At 38.1% G+C, this 27,912-nt stretch overlaps 2 protein-coding genes across 8 annotated transcripts in view; both read left to right on the plus strand.

Annotated features, from left to right (window-relative positions):
- Positions 1-27,912, plus strand: part of LOC5578022 (transcription factor mef2A) — a 342,757-nt gene that overhangs the window by 264,262 nt on the left and 50,583 nt on the right. For all 7 annotated transcript variants that reach the window (XM_021848872.1, XM_021848874.1, XM_021848873.1 and 4 more), the window contains one exon: positions 14,766-15,069. In XM_021848872.1, coding sequence (XP_021704564.1) covers positions 14,766-15,069 — 304 coding nt within the window. The remainder of the gene's footprint in view (positions 1-14,765; positions 15,070-27,912) is intronic.
- Positions 993-8,008, plus strand: LOC110677716. The gene is made up of 2 exons (XM_021848879.1): positions 993-1,638; positions 6,173-8,008. The coding sequence occupies exons 1-2, from the start codon at positions 1,625-1,627 to the stop codon at positions 7,767-7,769; spliced, it is 1,611 nt and encodes a 536-aa protein (XP_021704571.1). The 5' UTR covers positions 993-1,624; the 3' UTR covers positions 7,770-8,008.

The following is a 27,912-nucleotide window of genomic DNA, read 5'->3' on the forward strand; positions in this document are numbered from 1 at the left end:
AGTTCATCTCGGGACCAACGGCTTTACTTCCCTTCCGAAGGAAGTCGTCACTGAAATTTTTAGTGACTATCTCGGGGATGGGATTCGATCCCAGGTCCTCGGCGTGAGAGGCATGTGTTCTAACCCCTACACCAGGTCCGTCCCCCCCGAATGTCGTTTGCCTGAATGTCATTTCCCCTAACGCCAGTTAGGGGGAGTAGGCTCAAGCGTTACGGCCCATACAAAAATTTTAAAATTTTTTGTATAAAATGCGTTACGGAGGGGGGGAGGGGGTCGAAAATTTCCAAATTTTAGCGTTACGTAATAAATAAATGCTACCAAAGATGCCGAGGACCCTGAAACCACCAATCAAATAAAGAAAGGTACATATCATACAGGGTGTCCATTATGGTGCGGCTTATTTTTCGAAATGTCTCGAAACCAAGAATTCGTGTGCTCTTCTAAATTCAAATCACATTAAAATGGAAACCTCAAATTTTGAGCCAAAAATATTAAGATTTAGAGGTGGCGTAAGCGACTTGAGGATTGAATTTGGGATGAAAGTTTGTAGAATATCAAATTTGTCTAAAATCAAAAAAAGTCTTAGTTACAAGTAGTTTTCTCAAAAAATTTCCTCTTTTTAATCAAAAAATCAATTTTATTTGACCATAACTTCATGAATACTTAAGGCCTTTTGGTGCGTCATCACAAAATGGCTTCTTCTAAAATCATTAATATATTGTTATGATAGTATAGGTATTTGCAACATCGAAATATAACTGCTCATCACCTGATTTTATGGATAATTTATACGAAGAAAAATGCTTCAGGTGGTATTTCAATATTCAATCAACACTTTCAGATACTGCATTATCAATTTAGCGACAATAAACACGAGATTTATATTCTCAAAAAAAATCTCCGATCTTATGTCGCATTTCATTGCCTCACACAACTACACTTGTAAATAGAAGGTGCTTACCTTTTCCATTGTAATTCAGCGGCAAGCATTTGTGTTTTGGATTCCATATTGCGAGTTAGCACCCGAGCCAGCCGGGCCGGAATGCTGACAACGACTTTGTCGCCAGGTGGCAACGAAAACACCAAAAACGGGGGCAACGTGAATAACATGAATTGCTGACGGCATCAACGGAGCGGATGGCAACACCGAGGATGGCGACACGATCGATAAGTGCAATTAATCAGTTTGAAGTTGTAATTATAGCATTGCTCGAAATAAAGTTCAGTTGTTCTTAGGCTAGCAAGTAGTGTAGTAGTATTTTTTTAAAAAGGGAAACTCCCTGCAGAATTCTTAACTGGAGGCTCCGGCGAGATCCTCCTGTGCGGGAATTGTATAAAGTGAAGTGAACGGCAAAAATCTTAGTGAAAAAAAGTGTAGCAAAAATCTTGAAACTTAGTTGCTTATCATTGGTTCAAAGAGCCAAGTTACATTTAGTGCATCACTGGTTCAAAGAGCCAGGCCGTAAACGTATCACTGAAGCGAATCGCAGGACACTGAGGAGCACCACCCGATCGGCGTGCACGGCCCGAAGTAGCAGCAGCAAAAGCAGCAAAACGGATACCCAACCACGCCTGCCTGCGAATCCCCCGTCAGAGAGGACAGCCAACCAGGACCAGCGATTAGATGTTGGCCTACATGTAAGTAATTGATTACTTATTTAACCTAAAAAGTCCAAATATTTTTGGCTCGATACAAAAAAGTCCAATCTTCATTGGCATTAGTTAATCCTTGGCAATAAGTGATAGTGATAGTGATTATAAAAGTGAAAACGTGAGAGTTAAAATGACAGAAAACAATCCAATTTATACTGAGGCGCAGAAACACGCCATTACTAATTTTTCTAATGTCGGAAAATTATCCGACTTCGTGAAAGGGTTAAATACCTTTGACGGGAAGCCAACCGACTTAGTCAGTTGGATTACCGATGTAGAGGGATTGTTCGATCTTTTTAAAGATCTGCCCCAAACTTCAGTTGAATATGGAATTTTGACCCGAAGTATTCGTAGAAAAATCATCGGTGAAGCTGCGGATGTACTGAACGCTAATAATGTTTTTTATGAATGGGCCGATATTAAAAATACATTGTTACTCTATTATAGAGACAAGCGAGATGTGCAAACACTTGATTTTGAGCTGACCACAATTAAAAAAGGCCTTAACGAATCTCTAAATTCCTACTTCAGTAGGGTGAACGAGCTGCTATCTGCGATTATCGTGCAGATTCAAATAGATAATGAAATGCAAGAAAACGCTACTGCACATTCAGATTATTTTCGAAAAAAGGCACTAGATTCTTTTACAAGAGGATTAGAAAAACCTCTGAATGTCTTATTGAAAACTGCAGACGTGAAAAACCTAAGCAAGGCTTATCAATTCTGCATAGATTATTACAATATGGATATACGGTCCGCTCCATTCAGGAACGAACACAGTAGTTATCCAACCCCAAAACCAAAAGAATTACATGTTCCTTCTCTACCATTTAATCAAATAAGACCAATACCTCCACCAAGAAACTATCCGCCTCTACCTCCGAAACCGGCACCAAGACAGCACCCTCTACAACCCCCACCTCGACTCCAAAGACAATTTCAGCCACAATTTCAGCCACAATTTCAACCACAATTCCAACCACAATTCCAACCACAATTCCAACCACAATTTCGATCACAATTTCAGCCACAGTTTCAACCACAATTTCGATCTCAATCCCAAACCCCAATGCAACCTAGACCATTCCAAAATCAAACGTCCCAACCTACAGCTAGATCTATGCCAGAGCCTATGGAAGTTGATAGAAGCATTCGATCAAAAGTTATAAATTATGGAAATTATGGGAAGAAAGTAGCTCACCCAGTAGAGTTGCAGGTTGATTACGAACCTGAATATGAGCACGAATACGATTATCGCGATCCGCAAGAGGAAGATCAACTGTATAACGAAAATATAGAAGAAGACCAAGAGGAAACTGAACCAATGCCCCCAACTTCTGGCATTGCGTCCCATTTTTTAGAGTGGAATCCGAGTTGGTAATTCCAACTCTTCCGTATATTTACTTAAAAACAAACATCGGGGAATTCCCATTCCTCGTGGATACTGGCGCGAACATTAACATGATAGAACCAAAGTTAGCTTACAGCTGCAAAATAGCTAAACCATATGACTTCAAAGCAAACGACATATCTAGTGCAAACGGAATGTTTAATGCCACCTCTGCTATAGACATTAATTTTTTTTATCCCAAAATTAACCACACAGCACAATTTCTCTTACATAAATTTCATCCATTCTTCAAGGGCATAATTGGAACAGGTATTTTGACCTCATTGAACGCAAAAATTGATCTAGGAAATAACACTCTTCACTTGAGTAAAGAAGACGAAAATTTAAATATTCCACTTTTGGTACATAGACCCGAAAATAATCGAACAACAAATTCATTGTTCAGAACTGATCATTTACCAGCAGATAAAAGCAAAAAACTTCATGAAATGCTCAACGCTCACCACGATATTTTTCACCTACCGAATCAAAAACTAACATGCTCCACGAATGTTGAATGTGCAATCAACACAACAGACGACATTCCAGTACATCAAAAAGTGTATCCTTACCCAGCTGCCTATGCAGATGAGGTGAAAAAACAAATCGATAAGTTACTTGCTGACGGAATAATAAGACCATCCCGTTCAGCATGGACAGCACCCGTTTGGATTGTACCCAAGAAGTCTGATGCTTCTGGGGAAAAAAAGTTTAGAATGGTGATCGATTATCGGAAAATTAATGAGAAAACCATACCAGACAAATATCCTATGCCTGAGATAAGTTATGTGCTTGACCAACTTAAAGGTCAAAAATACTTTTCAACTCTTGATTTAGCATCTGGCTTTCACCAGATTAAAATGAGAGACAGAGATATTGAAAAGACGGCATTTGCAATTAACAACGGGAAATATGAATTTACCCGGATGCCGTTCGGGCTTAAAAATGCGCCCGCAATTTTTCAACGAGCAATTGATGATGTCTTACGTGAACACATAGGCAAGATATGTTATGTGTACATAGATGACGTCATTGTGTTTGGTAGTACTTTTGAAGAACATTTGAAAAATTTGAATACAGTTCTTGAAACGTTGAAAAAAGCAAATCTCCGAATTCAGTTAGATAAGTCTGAATTCTTACACTCTGAGCTTGAATTTTTAGGATACATTATTACTGAAAACGGTATTAAACCTAACGTCAAAAAGATTGAAGTCATGAACAGATACCCAGAACCAAAAAGCCTCAAAGAACTTCGCTCATTTTTAGGTATGGTAAGTTATTATCGTAGATTCGTAAAGGATTTTGCAAAAATCGCAAAACCCCTTACAAATCTTCTGCGAGGGGAGAGAACATCTACATCCAATAGAAAAATTAGTCTATCCGATTCTGAAAAGCGCTGCTTCGAAAAACTCAAAAATATCTTATCCTCAGACGACATTCTAATATACCCTGACTACAAGCAACCATTTATACTCACAACAGATGCATCAGAATTCGCTATCGGAGCCGTTCTCTCACAAGGAGAAGTCGGTAAAGATCGCCCAATTCATTTCGCATCTCGTACTCTTTCTAGAACAGAAGAAAAGTATTCGGTTCCCGAAAAAGAAATGCTAGCCATATATTGGTCTCTTCAAATATTTCGAAATTATCTATACGGAGCAAAATTCATGATCCTAACCGATCATCAACCCTTGACTTTTGCATTGTCACCAAAAAACACAAACTCCAAACTCAAACGAATGAAAGCTTACCTGGAAGAACATGACTACAAAATTGTTTACAAACCTGGAAAAGCCAATGTTGTGGCAGATGCCTTAAGCAGAATTGTTTGTTCTATGACCATCACAAGACATTCTGCCGAAAACAGTGATGATTTCTACATACAAGCTACTGAGTCGCCTATTAACATATTTAAATATCAAGTTATCCTGAAAGAAGGACCAGATAACGTTATCGTTACTCACCCATTCCCAAACTACACTAGATTAGAAATATCATTATCAAATATTAATGAAAATTCCTTATTACAGACACTTAAGAAGCATTTCGACCATTCAAGGATAAACGGATTGTACACTTCTGAAACTATTATGGGAAAACTGCAAGAGGTTTACCGAAAACATTTTGCCCAAAATAGTATTCTGAAAATCCGCTTTTCTCAACGAATGTTAGAGGACGTAAACAACGAGGATCAACAATGGAACATCATACGGGATGAGCACTATAAAGCTCATAGAGGATTCGACGAAAACAAACAAAAAATCTTTCGAAATTTCTTTTTTCCAAAACTTAGTCAAAAAGTTAGGGACTTTGTAACTAACTGTCAAATTTGCAACGAATGTAAATATGACAGGCAGCCTATAAAGTTTCCAATTCAAAAAACACCAATTCCAACATCACCTTTCGAAATAGCTCACATCGACATAATGTTTCTGGAAAATAATAGTTTTCTAACTTACATTGATAAATTTTCAAAATTTGCGCAAATAAGACAAATTGATTCGCGAGCAGCTGTTGACCTCATACCGGCCATCAAAGATATTTTGCTCAAATATAAAACACCCACCACACTTGTGATGGACGGCGAAAAATCTTTTATGACGGGAGAGTTAGTTAATTTTTACAACATGCATAAAATAACCCCATACGTAACCGCCACGGGGCGAAGCGAGATGAACGGAACCGTTGAACGTTTTCATTCAACGCTTCTGGAACTCTACAGAATTACTAAAACCGAACAACCCAATATACCAGTTCCCGACGCGATCCAACTGTCACTCCAAAAATACAATTCATCAATCCACTCTTCCACCAAATTCACTCCTATAGAAGTAATCCTGCCTTCCTCTCGTACTCCCGAAATAATAGAAAAAGTTTACCAAAATCTACAACAGACACAAAAAAACGCCTTAGAACACCACAATAAAAACAGGAAACATATACATATAGACGAGAATCAAGATGCATACGAAACCACTAGACAAAGACTGAAGCACAAAAAGAGATACAAAAAAATCAAAATCACCAATGTAAACAAAAGCACAATTACCACCGACGATGGAAGAAAAGTTCACAAAGACGACATAAAAATACGAAAAATATAAAATCGACTTCTTTTCTACATTTCAGACTTTTGCCCTTACTCCTCAATGGACCACACCCACTGTCTGCAAAACAAGATGTAAAGATTGACCTACAAGACCTAGGACGACAGCCTTTACTGGTATTCCACCACAACGAAGCACGAATCAGACTCGACTACAGATACTACATTCACCATTTCAACCTTACGTCAATAAAATCCCAAGTTAGAAACCTCAAAAACCAATTCGAAAATTTCAGCAAAAATCAGTTTACAGATCTAATCATAGAAAAATTTAACGAAATAGATTTTGCATTTAAAAGTATTGACCCTCTTAAACGACATAAACGATGGGATAGATTAGGAAGTGCTTGGAAATTTTTAGCTGGAAATCCAGATGCTAATGATTTAAGAATAATCAACTCTTCCATTAATAATTTGATTATTAACAACAACGAACAGATTAAGATCAATAGAGAAATCAATTTACAATTGAAAGAGGCAATTTTCAAAACTCAAAAAGCTATCAATTTGTTCAACATAGGATCTGTAGAAATGTATTGTACAAAAATATTGTTTCATCTCAACTACCTTACCGAGAAGCTTAATCAAATTATCGAAACAATCACTTTGGCAAAATTAGGAATTGTAAACGAAAAAGTTCTCAGTCAACAAGAAATTGAGATTTTAATTTCAGATCTAGATAAAGAAAATGTAACAGTTCATACAGGTATTGAAGCCATATCTTATGCTTCGACAGCAATTCTATCGAACAGGTTAGAAATCGCACTTATCATCAAAATGCCCAAACTGGACCCGAGGATCTTCGACAAGGTGCACATTTATCCAATTGTGCAAGACCAGAAGCAAATTCATGTGCCCACTCCATTCTACCTTATCCACGAAAGCGAAATCTACCAGGTAAACTCCATCGAACCCACTATATTCGACAATAGCGAAATACAACTAGATAATTCGACATGCTTACCACGATTATTAAGAGGGAATCCAGCAGTTTGCAATTTTACTGTGAACCATGCCAGAGGACAGATAAGCTATCTGGATGATCAACATTTGCTCATCAACTCACTAACAAATTTCACACTAATCTCAAATTGTGGAATAACCGATAGAAATTTATCTGGATCATTTGTCATCTACTTCAATAACTGTCAATTGACCATTAACAACATTACATATCATAAACGGACCCAAAACCTGCCGGGAAATCCTATCAAGCTTCCATTGGACGGCATCGAAGTTAAGAAGCACAGAGAAGTTCTTAACATCAGTCTAGAACATCTTCATCAATTACACCTAGACACCAGGAAAGAATTAGAAGTCATCCGTCTATCGGCCAGTAGTATCACTTGGCCACATTGGACACTCATCGGAGGGATTTCATTCTCTCCTCTCATAATTGGTACAATTATTCTAAGTTGTTTCAGGGGAAGAACCATAAGAGTAAAAATCAACGAACGTCGGAAAGCAAACAACAATACCACGACTGGTAATCAACACCATGCCACCAAGATCTCCCCAATAGACCTGGAAAACTCTAATGGTACGGTAACATATAATCAACATAACATCTTTCGGAAACCTTCACCAGCGGATATGATTCGGATGGAACCTCATCTCTAAGGAGGGACGAGTTAGCACCCGAGCCAGCCGGGCCGGAATGCTGACAACGACTTTGTCGCCAGGTGGCAACGAAAACACCAAAAACGGGGGCAACGTGAATAACATGAATTGCTGACGGCATCAACGGAGCGGATGGCAACACCGAGGATGGCGACACGATCGATAAGTGCAATTAATCAGTTTGAAGTTGTAATTATAGCATTGCTCGAAATAAAGTTCAGTTGTTCTTAGGCTAGCAAGTAGTGTAGTAGTATTTTTTTAAAAAGGGAAACTCCCTGCAGAATTCTTAACTACACTTCCAATAAACAAATCTTTTATTCGCTTTCCTTAAAGGAACACATTTCCACCGGGATTTCAATATTTATAAAGTTTTATTAACCGCAACACTCAAAACTATTATGGCGGTGTTTTTCACTTGCTGCGAATCGACGCCTCCGCCGCACACTGAGGCATGCCTGTTTTTACAGCCTAAAATATCCAACTTTTTTTCTGTTATAATAATTTTCAGTGCGGCAAGGTTGGGCAAAGCATAGAAACTTGAAACTCATACGTTGTTTGTTTTTCGATTCTCTCAAATTACAGAAACCATCTCTACGAAGCATAAAATCATACCAAGAGTTTATCAATTTGGGCCACCAAAATAATTGAAAAGCTCCACAGTGCGATGCGTCGGGACGCGTCTATCGTGTGTGCACAATCATCGCGATCGTTGAGCGCAGTGATGTCAGAGTTGCTATCTGTAAAATCATAGCATTTAATGTGAATTGATCACAAAAATCATCAAAATTTGATTGAATCGGTGATCTTGTGATATAAAACTATTTGCAAAATTATAACTTTTAATAATATGCAGCAAATGTTCCGAAAACAAGCATGTAACAATTGGTAGAAAAATCTGTCACCAACCACCTGGCAACACCGTCATCAACATTGCAAACATAAACCGTACCGGTGCATAACAAAAATATGCGCTAAATCCAATATAAAACAGAGAAATTCCGTTGCCGTTCATTAAATTATAATATTTTCTTTTGAAATGTACGATTGAAGAGTTGGTTTTGATTTCCAATACTCGTCAATCTACTGAATTTCCCATGTGTTTACATAAAGATATGCTTAACACAAATGTTATATTTTTTGTTTGTTTGTTTTGAAAATGTACAAGGAAAGGCGACACTACTACTATTACACCAATGATGATTCTAATGATTCTTTGAGTTACACGCCGCTTCACCTTAACCGGTTCTAAATCTTTTTACATGTTTTTGAAGAAATTTTGGTAGGTTTTGTGAGTGCTTCAAATTTATTTAAAAAATATTTTGACTTACTTATTTAACAAAATTTGCCCAAAAACAATTTTTTTTCATGTAAAAAGTGTTTTATTTTTAATTGTTGTCTTGAGATGCTTTATGAATTTATGATTCATGATACATTTTTGATGACATATTTTTAGGACTATACAACAGGTTTTGGCGGATTTTTCTAAAACTTTTGAGCAAATTCTTGTCGGTTGGCAAAAAGTTGAGCTAAAATATTTTTGTGTAATTTCTTGAGACATCTTAGTGGTTTCCCAATTAAATTCTGGACATGTTCATCAAAAATTTCTTTTCGGTACATTCCTGGAGAACTTCATACGGATTCGTAAAGAATCCTTGTTTGGATTATTAACTTGCCTAACAATCCGTGACCTATGACCAGTGCTGTAAACATTCGACATTTTTCGTGACGTTCGTTCGCTCCCGTCGTCAGCAGTTAAATGATTTATCTACACTCATCCGCTACCGTCACCTCTCACATAACGCTCAAGCGGTGGAATGGACAGATCTCTACCGCTTTCTAGTGACGCCATCATGGTCAGCTACATTCGATTGACATTTTTATTTTGTACGTTCGTTTGATCGCTCGTGTTTCGAAAGCTGAAGGCAAAGGCTATCAAATGTCAACAATAACGTGTCGACTACAGTAATTCCGGGTGAAATTCATAATTTTTCACGGTTTTTCTGGTTAAATTTCAGTAAAACGAGCAACTTGGTACGAATTTTGAAACAGAGTTTACTGTTTTGGAGATATATTTTAAGCATTCTCATAAACTTTCAGGCTGACACCATGTTTAAATCCTTGTTTAGAACTAGAAGTTTATGAATGTCTTTCAATACCGTACCAGACGTGGTTCTGGAATTGTACATTATTTTTATAAATATATTTTATATTTTCCTTAAAACAAAAAAAAACTTTACTACCGTAATCCGGGGTATCATTGATCAGCGGGGTAACATTGATCGGAATGACTCATCATGTAAAAAGTTCGTATCATCATTTATTGATGAAATATTTCTAAATCATGAATGGTGCTTCTTTTACTTATATTCATGGGCTATTGAAAGTGAACATTTTTGCGAAAATTGCGTTTACCTTACGCGTAAATTTGTCAACTTTTCGAAACTATGATTTCAATGGGTAAGGATGACACTACCGAAGATTCATGTCTCACATTCGTTCCGCAAACGATATGAGCAAGGAAAATGCGGTTCTTACTAAAAATGGCATCGCTGAAAACGAATCCGTTGTCAAAACTTTCATAAATATTCTCAATTAGGCAACATTAACGAATTACTGTTAAGAACATAGAAATCCCTTAGGAAATTTCCTAACTTTAGGCGTATTCCGTGGTTCGAGGTGATTTTAATTTTAAAATAATTCAAAAAGTAAATGATTTGTAAGCATTCGGCCTTCATATTCGGCTTCGGGGGCCATGGTTTAAGTAAGTAACGTCATTTTCAATATTACCGAACGTTGTTTACATAGGTGATCAATGTTACCCCATACCAGCTAAATCAAAAAATCGCTTAAAACATTTTTTTAAACATCCTTAATTCTTTCAAAAAGCAAAATACAATATGTAGTCACGAGCTATGGGTGGCAGTACTTGTTTTAAAAATATAAAATTTGCAACATTTGCATTTGGAAACGGAATACTTAAGAAATATTCAAAAAAATGATCAATGTTACCCCGGATTACGGTACACACAATTCGATAATATTTTAAACAAACACCGTTAATTTACGAGAGGTTTCATTGATTTCGGTGAACTATTGGTAATAAACAAAATGGCGTGACGTGGTGATCAATTTCACTCGAATTTACGGTACCGTGATTGCTAACAACACTGCCTATGACAAAGTGCTTATGAGGTCCATGACGAGATTTTGTATGGATTTATGCAGATGTACAGCGAAATCTCTTTTTTTTACTTAATCATTTATTTAGCAGGCTCAAGCGCTCTTAGGCATTACGAGCCGGATTGAAAAGATTTATTTAGAAAAACATATTTGTTTCTTATAGAACTAAGTTAGTTTTGGATTGGAGTTAGATCGTATTTCACGGAGGAAATACGGGGAATACTTTACCGGCCTCATTGAACGTATAGCCTCGATGGAGCTGAGACTATCCGTAAAAATGAAATATCGATCAGAGGGAAGAGAGGAAATTCGCTCTAATGCATAGTGTATAGCCGCTAATTCTGCGACGTATACTGAACAAGGGTTCTGAAGTTCGTGGGCGGCGCTATGAAATTCGTTGTAACACCAAATCCAGTGGAATCATTTGTTTTTGTCAGTACAAAACGTTCTGTCGCTGCTGACCTGGCCGAACTTGTTTGCAAAAATTAATGGTATGAACTCCGATCGGAGCAGATCTGCAATTCCATGAGTTTCTCGCCTTATGGTCAGATAAAAACCTACAGTGGAATTGGAGAAATTTAGGAAGCAACTACGATTGAAACGGTAATGATATTGCTAATGTTTTCCAAAATTTGACAAGTTGTGGCATAAAACTGAAGGGTGTTCTGTTGTTATCTAACAATAAAGTTTTTAATCGTGAAAAGAAAAACTTATGTATTTGATGATATTGCTTCAAAATCCATATTTTTAAAATTATATCAAATACAAAAACTTTTTTTGAATGCCTAAAAATATGAAATTGTAGAACCATGATATCAACCGGTTTAAACCACAGGACTGAAACGGCTGTCATCCACGAACAACTGAAGTGAAGCCAAAAAATTGGTGCTGGAGACTGATTTGACAGCTCGTCCAAAAATACAATTTTTAGGCACGAGACATACTCGTTTTAGAATGCGACATTCGAATTTTACCTATCAATCTGGTGTTAAGTGCTTATTACTTTATCCAGTTTTTCTGTAATTGCTGGATATTTTAGCCACATTTTATTATACACAACGATAAGCGATTATCAATAGTATAAAGTTTTTCTCATACGACATTTGTCGCTTCCGCGCGGGGTTTGATGAGGGCGAAGCCTAAATTTGTTTACTCCAACACTAGCGCCACACAGATGGTGATAGGCTTCAAGAACTACCAAACAGTTTTCGGGGAAATGGGAAGGAACTGGCATTGGCACTGGCGTTCTGGGAAACGGCATTCGGGGGGAAAGTAGCACAACCGGATTTTCCAGAAAACCTTGCAAGAACTCTTCCAGAAGTTCCTACGTCGATTTTTCCAATAATTCTTCCAATACTTTTTTAGAGATTTTATCAAGAAATCATCCACGTTTTCTCCCAGGGATTTTTCAAAAAGATTTTTCAACATAATTTTAGTGAAGTTCCCCAGCATTACATTCAGGGATTACTTCTCCAAAACTTGCAAATATTTCTCAAGCAAACTCTCAAATATCATTGAGGAATTCACAGCATATTCAGCAGTTATTCCAGTGATTATTCCAATCACACTATTTTGTTCTGATTTCGTCTCATATTTTCAAAAAAATAAATATGCAGGATTCAAAAAAATAAATATGCAGGGATTCGATTGAATATTTTTTAAATAACTATGTTCGTGAATGGACTTTTTTCTTAGATGTTACTCAAATAGTTTCTGATATTTTTTCTTGCTGAAATCAATCTTAGAGAAGGAGGGATCTTTGGAGTTATTACTGATCAGAAATTCTTGAATGGAATCTTAAAAAATGAAGAACAATATTAAAGGAAATCTTAAGGAATACCTAAAAAAAGCTTGATGGAATCTCTTAAGTAAATTCTGAAGTTCATGAGTCAAATTCTTGGAGGAATGTCTTAGAAAGTTCGTAAAAGAATCATTTAATGAACTCCTGAATAAATCTACTTAAAGTTAAACACCTGAATTAGTGTTTAATGAGTTTTCTTGCGAATAGCATGGAAAAAAAACATACAGTAGGGTCGATGTACCAATAGCCGCATAGCTAAGAACAAATATTCCTACAAAATCGAAAAATAACGCTAGCGTCATTATTTTTACATCATCTGAAAGCTTTTTATCTTGGTTTTGTGGGAAAAATATGAAAACTATGAAAACTCATATCTTTGTATTTATTATCGCATGAGCCACTATATGAATACATGTGCCTATAGTAGCACTATTTCTGATTTCTGTTCCTATAGTAGCACTAGATCACGGCGTTGGCTAAATACTTATCATAACCGTATTAGTATAAAACTTTTATATTTTTCCTACAAAGTATGGATCAAAGGTTTCATTTGATGTAAAAAAAGTCCTTAATTTATCAATTATTTCATATAATAATAAATAGTTTCTCTCAGTAGTGCTACTATAGGAACAATAGGTTTACTATAGGCGCAAGGGAGCTTAGATTTTAAGCAAAATTAATTATTCCGATCATTTTTTGAACAGACTTAAGCTGTGTATCAATGGTACTTAGATAAATAGCTCCTGACCTTCATGTCAATAATGTTTTGAAAAGATTTATAGCAAAACGGCCGTAAAAAGCCACTAGTGCGACTATAGGGGACCATAATACAAGCAGAAATACTTGTCATAATGTTACGAGGAATTCCCAAAACAAATTTTTGGCAATATCCTTATAGAAATGTCTTGTCGGACTCTGAGGAGTTCTCATCACAACTCTCATCACCTGATTCCTGTCCAGTTTTTTTTTTTAATTTCTTTTTGGTCTCGTTTTAGTGTCTTTTATCAAGCATGGGTTCTCTAAAGTTCCTATTTTAGGACGATTTGGCGGTGCACGGGTCTATTTCTGTCGGTCTATCTCTGTTTTGTTGATTACTGTTTTTCCTATTTTCGATCAACAACGCGTGGAAAACCATCAAACGTGATACTGTTTTGAACGTTTCCGATTACATCACGGTAACTACCTCCGACCATACACCCGCCCTATCTACATCGTACCTACTTATTACATCTTGTTCAACATGGTGCAGTGTGATTGCTCCTTGTTACATCCGTACATCCACTAACTACGTTTGCACAAAAAACCAAAACCCCCCTGTATACCTTTTTCTTCTCTCACCTACCGGCAGCCGGTTTGATGCTTAAACAACCGCTCTCTGCATATATGCAAACGTTATCTTAATTATCGCTTTCATGGTTTAATTGCGCGATGAGCTTTCATTTACGTCCGCAAAACGCTTCCTCCGTATCCGCGAGTAATGAATGACCAACCCAACCCATCGAAAAATCCAGCTGTAATCCACAATGGTTGGACTTCTAAAAAAGAGGCGGTCAAAACTATCAAAAATGGTTTTGAGATTTTTTTTATATTTTTAGATTCATGATAAAAACTGTACTAAAATTTGAATTTCCTTGATTTTTATGTCAAATTAACCTAAATCAAAAAATTTATAATCATGATATTGTCAGAAAGTACGAAATTGAAATGAAAACTTATGGTTCAACACTGTTATTGAAAATGAGAATGAAAAAAGTTTTTGCTTTAAGTTCACGTACTGATAGCATTTCTAAAAACATCATATTTTTAAATGTATGGTTCAAAAAAAGTTACGTATTATGTAAATAGACCTTCCTAACAATTAAAACATCAAATAGCATGTTAAGATTATCTTCAATTAAGGCGAATAAACTATTTTTACAAATTTTAAACGAATTATTTAACAAACTATTTAAACAAATTTTTTTTTTCGACCATAGTGTAATCGTATGTTCGTTTTTTCCTCTCTCTCGTTGCAGTTCAAAATCCAATTTGACGATTCATTAACCTCGACCTTTGAGTACCCGTCGGAGACCTCACTGCTGGAGGCTACCAATGGGGGATACGACGACGATGTGGCGGACGGTTTGAAGGATGCAGCCGCTATCCTGGCCAGCAGCAAGATCAACATTGCCAGCGCAGGTATGACCGCAGGGACGACAACGACGACGGCGCCAACAACGGGGAGTGGGGGTGGTGGTGGTGGAGGAGGCGGTGGACTCGCCTTCGGAGACAACGGACTGCTGTCGCACAAGAATACCCTCCTCTCGTCGATGCCACTAGGTGAGTGTTTTTCTCCGTATCTCTAACTACAATCGTGTGGAAATTTAATTCCATGCTACCTTATTCCTGATTCACCCCTTTTTATCGTCGTCTTTATGAGTCTTGTTTTCATTAGATTTGTTTTGGAAGTACTGCTAGATGAAATCGGTGGAACATTATGTTCTTATTTTGAATATTGCTAGGACTGTACATGAGTCAATGGCGTAGTCTACGTATTGCTCATGTTCATTTTTAACCATTCATAAATAATACCACATATTGTAGAAAACTCATACTTTTCCTTCCTCTTTGATAATAGTTTTTATTAGAGGGTCTAGGTTGACTTCCAGATCCTTATCCCATCAAACCCAACATTCTTTCCATAAAAACTGTGGAGATGCAGAGGAATATTTGATCTCTAGTAACAATGTTTGTCTCACTATTTTCCTTCCCCGATAACTGTAAGGACGTGGCCGGCGTTGTTATTGACTTTAGAATTCCGGGCAATCACGAAGTAGCAACTATAAATTATACGGTCATCTATAATGCTGTCTACAATGCTCATGCCCATTAGGACAAAGCCTGCTTCTCAGCTTAGTGTTGTAAAAGAACTTCCATAATAATTACACTGCGGAACACGATTTTGTCTCAAGCTTCAAAATAGAGCGATTAACTTAGCTAAGGGTTGCTGAGTCCATTGCCGTTGTCAAAAATATCGTGGCACGTCTAGTTTTTGAAATATTGGCTGTTGAAAATGTAAAATTTGCCTATATCAGACAACTTGCATGCAAGTTTGACAGCTTGTATGGCAATTTATTTGCTTAATTTGCCACAGAATTCAAACTTCATTTGTTAAACAGCTCTTATCATAAAATATCATACAATTGTCGGTGCTCAAAAGTTATTTTTTGACGGTTTAGAAAAATATTGTATTGTGCCATATAAGGAAAACGAGAAATTTTGTATGAAGACTGCAAGCATGGTAAAAAAATCGATTTAATCTAAAATTAACCGTGCAATTTCAACTAAATTATATCTAGAATGAAATTTAAAGTCCTATTTTGCATGCTTGGTGAATAAGATCACAAAAAAGTTTGATAAATCATACTTTAAATGTTATGTAAACATCAATAAAACCAGTGTTTAATTCAACTTTGGCGACCTGTAGCTAAAAATTGTGACGTGCTGGAATATTTCTGAGAACGGCATTGAATTCACCAACTCCAAATCTACTAGACACACATAATTTGGTTCTTGAGACAAACAAAAATGTCATTTTTGTTACGCTGTGTTATCTGAGAGCTTTCTTTGCGAAAGTTGTGAATTTACTAGAAGTACGATGTTTCAAAATGCATCCTTCCTCTATAAACATCGACTTGTTTTATTTCGTTCTCCTCAATGAGGATGAAATGCTTCGTACTCGATTCGAAAACCACTCAACTAACCGATGAAACTTGAGGATGCCATTTGGATTTTCATCGTTCCCAATCGATTGCTGTTGATATTTTTTTACTGCTTTGCCAATTGCACTCATTTGCCATTTGTGAGAATTGGCAATATGGTGGAGCCTGGACCGTTTTTTTCTTTTATTATTTTCTCTCTCCATCATAGCTGTGTACGATAGCTTTAACGGTGATCGAACGAAAGGTTGTTGAACTAGTTCTGAATTTGTTTATTTCCACTGGCTCCTGATGCCCATTTAGAATCAATCAAACGTCAGCTAGCGCCTAAGAATGCTTCATTGAATAGTTTATCGATGGTTGGACTCCCAAGAGCGCTTCTAAGCTTATTATCTTAATTTCTTAAAGATTTTATGCAAATTACTTCACACAGGCTGATTGTTGACTGCTTTAAATTGACTTAATTTTAACGGTGGAATAATGCTATTAGAATTTTGCATACTTAAATCGATTTATCTGTAAGCTTCCATTTCCGGCCAAAGTAAGCCATCGACTTTGGACAACTTTGTATCCTAACCTGACCTCTAAGCCTTGAAGGTCCATCTAGCTAGGTAGTCAACTGGGTACAGAAATCATTGTCCGTAAAAAGCACGTGTGCTGCTGCAGTAGTACTTATTAAAATACGGTCAACGCTTTGACTGCACACAACACATGTATGGCCACGAAGTTTATCGCCTCGAGTGTGAAAAGTGTAAAATTGCAACTTCCTCTCAAGCATCCGCCTGTACGAGATTGCTCTTGGAAACCGTAGCTATCCACAGCACAATACTGAGCTCTAAACTGAGCAGTTGTGCTGGAAATGACTCGCATTTCAGGGCTGGTAGCGGGTCGCTTTTTAGAGATTTGGCCAGTATTTTAATGCAAGTTTCTATTTTTAGTGTAGGGTCTTTGAACCCCAATACCTTCCCGCATAAACTGGCGTAGATACAGAGGTATGTCCGGAATATTGTGGGCCAGTTTCAAATGCAACATCCATTCCTCCTCCTTTCTCTCTTTGTTCTGCATTCTGACGTGGCAGGCGCCATTGTTGCCTTAAAATATAAGATCACCAGCACTTATACACTGAGGGTGTCTGTTAGTCCCGAGCAGTCATCTGATTGGTTTCTTGTGTAAATGCAGCTTATCTGGCGATACTGGAGTAGCAATTATGTGTGGCCTATCAAGCTCAAGCTCAAGCTATTGTCTTTGAAGCCTATATTCTAACCAAAATGATATCTAATCAATTAATACTGGTGCCATCTTTAACATGCTCCAAAGCAACTTTCAATTACTCTTACGTGACTATTCCTCAGAATCTTCAGAAATTTCTTCTGAGATTCCTCGAGTAAAAGCTGCAGAAATTCGTCTTTCTGAAACACTTTCATATTTGCTTAGGTTTTCCTATCGAAATACCTTTCAATTTTTTCAATAATTTCTAAGGAAAAATCTTGACATTTACTCGGAAAAATCCCTGGAAGTATGTATAGAAAAAATCGTTGAAGACTTCCTTGGACAGAGTTTCCGAAGGAATTTCTGAAGAGATCCTTAATTTCATGGCTGATAACTTCATGAAAGCCGAACGATAGTTTTGGAGGACATCCGAAGAAATTCACCTCTGGTGGATCTTGTTACCGATTGAATTCTCAAAGATGTTCTTAATTTGAAGTTGTTCTTACGAGAATCCTGGGGTTTTCCCAGGGAAACACTCTTGAAACTATTCAGAAACAATCTTCAAGGACTTCCTGGTGCAGTCTCTGAAGGAACATCTGGGGTTATTCTTAGAATAATTCCAGATCGAAGATACATATTATAGGTAAATATCTGAAATGTTCGTAATCACTATATGAATTAACATCTGATGGTATGGAATTGATATCTGATGTAAAAAACAGCAATTACTGCTAATGTATTTTTTACATCACAATTTACAGGTATTTACCCAAAATTACCTTTAGATGTTACTGTGAATATTTCTTCATGATTTCATATAGTGACTACGGACGTCCTAAGGAATTTCTCCAAGAGTCGTCAAACAACTTGATAAATTTCATGAGGATTTCGAAAAAAAAAGTTTTGGATCTATTCTTAAATAAATGTCAGCTTTTCTGAGGAATCGAACTCATTGGCGTAAATAAGGGGGTGGGGGTCTAGGGTTGTGTAATCCCAACCCCTCTAGAAACTAGGATTTCCAATCCTGGGAAACCATTTTTTATGGATTCTGTTCAATGTAACAGTCACAATTTTCAACGTTAGACTGCAATTGTTTTTTATTCTAGAACTTGATTGATTCAATGTTGGAAAATATTGTTTAAACTTCATACGATTTTCTAAGAACGAGCTGCACATGGATTTTTGTTTAATGTTTTTATTTATTTTGGTTTGAAGTATATTAAGTAGCAGATTGTAATAATATTCATAAAGAAATATTCAAATATTACTTTGAATATTTATTTATGAATAGTTCTTTATGATGACGTCCTAAGGAATTCCTCCAAAAGCCATCGTACAGCTTATCTAAATTTCAAGAGAAATTGAAAAAAAGGAAAGTTTTAGATATATTGTTAGAGAAATGTTCATTCAGATTATCTGAGGAAACAGCGTAAATTCGCGTATTACTGTTAGGACGACGTCATCAGCAAAGCCGACGATCTCGACGCCCATGGGTAACTCCAAATATAGGACTCCGTCGTACATCCCATCACACAGCATTGGACCCTTGCGGAACTCCCGCCGTTACTCTTAACTCCTTTCGGCCGGTGTCGGTTGCATACAATAACACCCGATTCTTGGAATAGCTATGCAGAAACCGGCCCAACTGGCGCTATCCAATGCGTTATAAACGTCTATCTATCGTTACTACGGCGCAGTAACGATTTCCTCTTCGTTTTTGCTTCAATGCCTTCTCGGCCGTCTCCAGACCGCCGAATTGCGTCTACCGTCGACGTTCCCTTCCGGAATCCGAACTGCCTTTCAGACAACACGTTCTCGCTCTACATTCAGCCACCCTGTTAAGGATGACCCGTTCCAAGAGTTTGCATATAGGTCTGTATGTTAATGGATAACCGGGTGCTTTTCCTGGCTTCGGTAGTAACACCAGCTTCTCGTTCTTCCATACATCTGGGACGTGACCTTCGTCCACGCATTTCTGCATCACCTTCTGAAACATATCCAGGTACTCTAAGATCGCCGCTGCTACAAGCTCGTCATTGGAGACCTGACGATCTTCGGCGTTTGCTTCTTCCTCGTCGACATACGGTGTGCTTTTCAGCACACGTTTCGACCGGCATTGATGGACCCTTGACTTTTGCCAAGACCACTCGATAAGCGTCCCTCCAGGGGTTGGCGTCAGCTGCTCGGAACAGCTCATTGTAGAACTCAGACTTGTTCAGCGTTATTTGGCGTTTGAAAGCAGCTCTTGCTGCTTGGAATACGACCTTTCGTTGCTTTTTGACTTCCACGTTCCATGCTCTCTGGTTAGGCAGCGCGGAGGGCATTGAATGCCTTATTCCACCAGTATGCGGGACGTAGATAGTTGCGGGGCTCCCGTTTTCGTGGATCGCTGTTGTCAGCCCTACCGCAGCCTTAGTTCCTGCCATATGATACACACAAGTAAAAATGGCCAATAAGCAAAGAAAGCTCTCAGTTCATAGCTGTTGAGGGGTCATAAGAAAAAAAAAAACAGGGTATTTCCTAGTTGGAATGTAACATAACGAGCTGTTTAGAGGAATACCTTTAAAAATGAAAACCGAATCATTTAATTTTACTAAAGTTTGTATCTTTTGACAGATACGCATATTTCGACTTGAAATGTAAGGTCGTCTTCAGTGTCGTGTACTAGAGCTTAACCTTGATTGGCCGCTCGTGGGTGCTACTCCAGTATCGCCAGATCAGCTGCACTTACACAAGGAACCAATCGAATGACTGCTTGGGACTCAGTGTATAATTGCTGGTGATCTTCTATTTTATGCACCCCACAGACGCTCAGACGGTTTGACCAACATTGACTCCGCCCCCCAGGTTGATGCTCATGTTGGTGCTATGTTTGACCGTGTGTGATGCTGCTTGACGAACCAATTTGACAGTTTGTGAAACCGATTTGACGGTTGACGAATTGGTCGGCCAAAATCAAACGAGTTTGATTTTGCTCAAACCACCGGTGGGCGGAGCCAAATGTTTGACGAACTGATCATACCGTCTGTAGGGATGTTGCACGAACACCGACGTCATCATGTCAAATTGAAGCTTCGACATTCCATGAACTGCCAATGCAGATGGGTGGAAAGTCAAAATGCGTGAATTTACACAGCGTCGGTGCCATAGTGGTCTATCAAATGCACGCTCTTGAGTTGTTTCTATATATTTCACTATCGTTTCCAACTATCTCTAACCGTTTTCTTTAGCAAATTCACCAAGGATTCTTTAATTATTCCTCAACCAATTTCTCCAGAAATATCTTCAAAGAATCTATCAGCAGTTCCACCTGTGATTCAAAAAATCCATCCATGTATTGTACCTGCATTTGTACTACAGGTATTCCAGTGACATCAGGAATTTTACCAGGAATTTCTCCAGGTAATCCGGTAAGGAATTCTTCCAAATCTGCTTCATGATTCCACTTTTCAGAGGTTCTATCAGGGGTTTCTCTAGAGATTCCATCACTAGTTATTCAATGAATTTCATCAGATATTCCTCCATTGATTCCATCAGGAACTCCTTCAACAATATATTTAGGATTTCCTCCAAGCATTTCATTAGGAGTTCCTCCAGGGTGCCATAAAGAGTTTCTTCTAGAATTCACCCGAAATTCCTCAAGAGATTCTATCAGGAGTTCCTCCAGGGATTCTATGAGGAATTCCAATAGGGATTTTATTAGAAGCACGTTTAGGGTTACCATTAGAGTTCTTCTGAGGATTTCATCAGGAGATTCTCCAGAAATTCCACCAAGAGTTCCTTCAGAGATTCCAGCTAGCATTTCTTCCGAGATTCTATTAGGACTTCCTCCAGAGTTTATATCAGGAGGTCACCTAAGAATTCCATCAGGATCTTCTATGGATATTATAAAGAATTTCTCTAGGCATTCTATCAGGAGTTCCATCAGGAATTTTATCAGGAATTCCTCCTATGATTTCATCAGGAGTTCCTCCAATGATTTCATCTGGAGTTCCTGCAAGAATATATTTAGGAATTTGTACAAGGAATTCCTTCAGGAATTATAATTAAATTCTTCAGAAATTTTAGCAGGAGTTCCCTTAGAGATTCCATCAGGAGTTCCTCTAGAGATTGTATCAGAAGTTTCTTCAGAGATTTCACCTGGATCCTAAAGGGATTACATCAGAAGTTTCTTCTAGGGATAACATCAGGATCTCTTCTGGGAATTACATCAGGAGTTCTACTGGGAATTTCAAGAAGAGTTCCTTCAGGGGTTCCATAAGCATTTTCTTTAAACATTCCACCTGGAATTCCTTCTGGGATTCTATCAAGAGTTTCTATAGGGATTCCATCAGGAGTTCCCTGAGTCTTTCAATAGGAGTTCCCAAGGATTTCCATCAGCAGTTCTTCTAAGAATTTTATCAGGAGTTCCAATAGGGATTCAATAAGGAATTCCTACAGGGCAAAACAACAGAATTGGCATTTCATCACGAGTTCCCAAGGGATTCCATAAGGAGTTCTTCTAAGGATTTTATCAGGAGTTCCTCTAGGGTTTCCATTAGGAGTTCCTTCAGAAATTCCACCTGGAATTTCTAAAGGAATTCTATCAAGAGTTTCTCTAATGATTCTATCAGGAATTACTCCAAGGGTTACATCACAAGTTTTTCCAAGGATTCCATCTGAAGGAGTTCTTCAATAGATTTTATTGGGAATTTCTGCAGGGATTCCATCGGACGTTCTTTCATAGATTCTATTAGAAAAACTTCTAAGACTTTTTTTATAAATCCTCCTGGGATTTCATCAGAAGTTCTGTCAGGGATTCTATCAGGAATTCTTCTAAAGGTTCCTTCAAGAATCCCTCTAGGGTTATTCTGGGTTAATTTATTATGAATTCTTTTCGAAATTTTTGAGGAGATACTACCCGAACTTCCAGAGAATACTTCAAGACATTCATCCAAGAACTCTTCAAGGTAGTCGTCCTGGAATTCCCTAAGGGATTTCTCCAGGAATTAGTCAAGGGATACTTCCCGAAATTCCTCAAGGAATCAATCCTCAAGGAATTCCTTCAGCAAAATCTCCAACGATTCTCGAAGATTATCAGGATTTCCTCCAGGGATTTTATCAGAAATTTCTTATAAGTATTCCATTACCGGCATTACTCAATAGATTCCTTCCGGAATTTCTCAAATTTCTCCTCCCGGATTTCTTTAAGGAATAAATCCCGGAAATCCTCAAGGGATTTCTCTGGATTTTTCAAGGAATTTCTTGGGGGTTTTCAGGAACCCTCCAGCAATATTATCAGAAATTTATTATAATAGTTTTACCTGTAATTTAGGAATCTACCAGTATATCATCCAGTGACTCCATCAGGAATTCCTCCTGGGATTCAAAACAGGAATTCCTTCAGGGATTCCTCTGGAAGGTTCCTTCGGTGATGCCACTAAGATGAACTCCAATTATCCAATAACGAATTTCCTATGCGATTTGACCACAATTTCCTATAAAGATTCCTCTAGTAATTCCTTCAGATACTTCAACAGTATTTCCCTAATTTTATCACCTGTAATTTTTCGCGAGAGAAGTTTTTAAGGCATTTCACAAGGAGTTCTTCTAACGTTAACACTGGGAATATCACCAGAGTTTTGCTAGAATTACCACCAGAAAAATCTACCAGTGTTTTGCCAGAAGTTCAACCATAAAATACTTCAAAGGTGTTACTAGGATTGTGCTTCAGGATTATCATAAATTCCTTTAGAGAGTTAACTGATATTTACTCAGAGTATCAAACAACACATTTAGGGATAAATCCCTAAAGTAGACCTAAAAGTTTTTTTTTTTTCATTTTTGAAAAAAAAAATCCATGGAGATACATTATAAGAAATTCTTGGAGGTATCACCAAAGAAATCAATAGATTAATTCCTAGAGAGTTTCCTGGAGAGATTCCTTACTATAATTCTGGAAGAAATTTTAAAGCAATCCCTGAAGGAGTTTCTGAAAGATTCTCTAAGGTAATTCCTGGTAGATTCCTTGGAAAAAATCCTTCAAGAAATACTGGATGGAATTGATGGATAAATTCCTTTAGGAATCCTCGGAGAAATTTATATTAATTTATTCCCAGGACGAATGCCTCGTAGGGTCTCTTCAGAGATACAAGGAAGAATCTTTGGAGGAAACACTGGTGGAGTTTATAAAAGAATTTATTGACGATTCTCTCTAGAGGAATACCGAAGGATAACCTGGGGGATCCTCTCAAAAAATCTCTAAAGGGGAATCTCTAAAGGAATTCCTGCTGATCAAGTTTTGATGATTTTTTTTTGCAGTATTTCTCTTGAAATCTTTGAAGGATTTCTGATGGAATTCTTGGAGGAATTGTTGGTGGAATCCCTTGAGGAACTTGATGAATCCTTGGATAAATTGTGGGTAGTACAGGGGATAGGCAAAATGATTGAGATAGGCAAAATTTTGCTCAAATTCAAATGCTTATAACTTTATGAAAAATGAATGAAATTGGATGCATCTGGAAGCAGTCGACGGCAAATTTGGTCCAGTTTTAGGAACTTCCTTGGCCATGCATATTGGCCACTGGACACCGGAGATGTTCCGGATTTTCTGAGGTCATGTCCAAATGTCATTTTTTCTGTCGCTTGTATTTTTGTGCGGTGTAAAGTTAGATAGATGTTTGCAATTTTCCTAGAAACTAGAACTAATAGGAAGTTGAATGCCACCGGACGCATTAAGATTGGTTGGAAATCTTCAGAAATATGACCATTTCCGTAAAACTGGTTCCGGAAAGCATGGTCAGTCATGTTTGTATTTCCAATCATGTAAATATTATCCGGAGCTATATCCAAGTGGACATCAACCTTAAAAACGATGTTTCCTGCAGCGTATTCAGAACCATTAGATGCACAGACCACTCTATAGAAGGTTCCAGGTGCCCTGGGGGAAGTGGTCAATTAGGAACATATCTGGAACCATATCAATATGGGCATCAAACTTCATGATTTTCAAAGGTTATGCTTTCCGAAGCATTTCCAGCATCACCGGCTGCCATGACCACTTTATAGTAGATTCCAGGTGCCCCGGGGATGTGGCCAATTCAAAACATGTCCGAAAACACATCAATATGGGTAAAAACATCAAGATTTTTGAAGGTGATGCTAATAGAAGTATTTACAGCGCAACTTATTTATATGACCACTGTATAGTAGGTTCCATGGGCCCTGGGGGATGAGGTCATGTTTCGAGTTGGCCACATCTCTAGGAGCCCCTGGAATATACTATAGAGTGATTATTATATCTTGTGGTTCTGAAAATGCTCGCCATTTTCCAAGTCACATGGATCTTATTGTTTATCGTAGAATGTGATTCTAAACAGATGAACGGACATGTTCCGAATTGGCCACATCCCCAGGGGCACCTGGAATCTACTATAAAGTGGTCATGGCAGCCGGTGATGCTGGAAATGCTTCGGAAAGCATAACCTTTGAAAATCATGAAGTTTGATGCCCATATTGATATGGTTCCGGATATGTTCCTAATTGACCACTTCCCCCAGGGCACCTGGAACCTTCTATAGAGTGGTCTGTGCATCTAATGGTTCTGAATACGCTGCAGGAAACATCATTTTTAAGGTTGATGTCCACTTGAATATAGCTCCGGATAATATTTACATGATTGGAAATACAAACATGACTGACCATGCTTTCCGGAACCAGTTTTACGGAAATGGTCATATTTCTGAAGATTTCCAACCAATCTTAATGCGTCCGGTGGCATTCAACTTCCTATTAGTTCTAGTTTCTAGGAAAATTGCAAACATCTATCTAACTTTACACCACACAAAAATACAAGCGACAGAAAAAATGACATTTGGACATGACCTCAGAAAATCCGGAACATCTCCGGTGTCCAGTGGCCAATATGCATGGCCAAGGAAGTTCCTAAAACTGGACCAAATTTGCCGTCGACTGCTTCCAGATGCATCCAATTTCATCCATTTTTCATAAAGTTATAAGCATTTGAATTTGGGCAAAATTTTGCCTATCTCAATCATTTTGCCTATCCCCTGTATCTGTATAGAAATGCTTAAAGTTTCGCTGGAGGACTTCTTAAATGAATATTTGGAGAATTTTTTGGTGGAATTCTTGAAGAAAGCATTGGATGAACCACTGGAGAAATCCCTTGAGATGTATTTGTAAAGATCCCTGGAGAAATCTGTTGAAAATTGCTAGAAAGAATCGCTGAAGAAATTCCTGGTGGATTTTCTGATGTAACTCCTTGAGGAATTTGAGGAGGAGTCCTAGGAGCAAGCCCTTAAAAAAGTCCTGGTGAAATCCTTCGGGGAATTTCTGGTGATGATTTTTTTTTTTTTGAGAAATCTCTTGAGAAGTATCTGAAAGAATTCGTGATGCGATTTCTGGGTAACGCGTGATGGAATCCTTGGAACTAACTTCTAGAGAAATTTCTGAATAAATCTTTAAAACAACTGTTATAACAATCTGGAGGAATTCTAGGAGGCAGCCTTGGACTTAGCCCTGAAGAAATTCCTTGGGATTTTTTTGGACAGATCTTTGAAGGATTCAGTGGTTGAAATCCATAATAATTTGTAGTGGAACCTCTAAAGGAATCCTTGGAAAAATTCCACCATAAGGTATGCCCGAAGAATGTTCCCCGGATAAATTTCTGGTTGAATCTGTGGATAAATTTCTAAAGGAATTATTGATAAAATTCGTGGTAGAATCCCAGGAAGAGCTTTTGGTGGAATCCTTAGTATAGCTTATGGATTCCTGGAAAAACTTCAAAGCAGAATAACTAGAGGAAACGATTAAAGATTCTGGATAGAATGTTTGAAAAAAAAAATCCCTTGGCCATTCCCATATCAATGACTGCTCAGAATATTTCCCGAAAGAGAGCCGTCGTGATTTCTGAGTTTTGCCGTAATATTTCGTACGAATTATAACTGGAATTCCTCTTAAAAAATTATTTCTTCCGGTACTTAAATGTTGAAAGTTCTTCTCTTCCATACTGCGATTATTGCCAGAAAATCGCGAAAAGATTCTCCTTCACAGCCACAGCATTCGAAAAAATAACAATCGTATATTCACTAGACTCTCGGCAAGTCTAAAAACATGCGAAGGAATATCGTGTTGCTGCAATCAACCTTGACAGTCGGTCAAACGGTTGTATCAACATAAGTCGGTTTGACTAACTTAGGGGCGGAGTCAATGTTGGTCAAACCGTCTGAGCGTCTGTGGGCTGCATTAGGCGACAATGGTGCCTGCCACGTCAGAATGCAGACCAATGTAGGGAAGGGGGAGGAAATGATGTTGCACGTATACTGGCCCACAGTAGATCGTGGAGTTCGACTGCATCTACGCCAGTTCATGCGGGAGTGTATGGATTGGGGGAAAGGCATGGCGGAGAGGTTTGCTTTTGTGGTTAGCAGACTGCCTATGAATCAGGCGTAAGGATGTCTTTCCTTCCTTGCGCGTGGAAGAATGGAAGCGTTAGGGAAACGGTTTCTTGTCCATCTCTGGTTCTAGCGTTTGCTATGAACGAATAGTTTGAGTGTGATAGATTTAGAATGGAAGATAGAAGCAAGTGAGAGATATACAACTACAAAGTACGAGGAAAGGGTCGGGCCAGGGATTGAACCCATAACCTTCTGCTTATGAAGCAGAAGCGGTAGCCATCAGACCACCAACCCCGTCACCCCGTGTCGTGTACTAGACTCGACATAGTCGACTAAGTCGAGGCTACTACACGGCTCTAAACACAACCTAACAGTTGAGGTCGAACTACGCGTATCTGTCAAAGGATACAAACACTAGTGGAATGGAATGTAACGCCAGAAAAAAAGGTAAGGTCTTTAAAGTTCCGAATTCTAAGACACTAAGTCGCTACCAGCCCTGGCAATCGCATGTTATGTGGTTCAAGCAGAGCTATAAAGCTAGCTTTCTACCAACTTTTTTTCTATGCATCTAGTTGTGGTCTTCCATGTTGCATAGTATCTTGCCCTAGACCTACAAGACTCGAACTTTGTGTTTGCTAATTTCATTGGCCAGGGATTTCAACGTGTGCACTCTTCCCACTTAAAGCTGTCCAGTTGGAATTCTGGACTTGGTTTATGGTTCCACACTTTTTTTTCAATTTTGCATAAGTCGATTACGGACACTAACTTCGGATTGAAATTTACTGGTCCGTTTCGAAAACCGGTCCTGACCGAAAATGGTCCATAACTTGCAAAACATTCGTCCACACAGCTGGACTGCC

Source organism: Aedes aegypti, chromosome 3 (genome assembly GCF_002204515.2).
Source record: "Aedes aegypti strain LVP_AGWG chromosome 3, AaegL5.0 Primary Assembly, whole genome shotgun sequence".
NCBI lineage: Eukaryota > Metazoa > Arthropoda > Insecta > Diptera > Culicidae > Aedes > Aedes aegypti.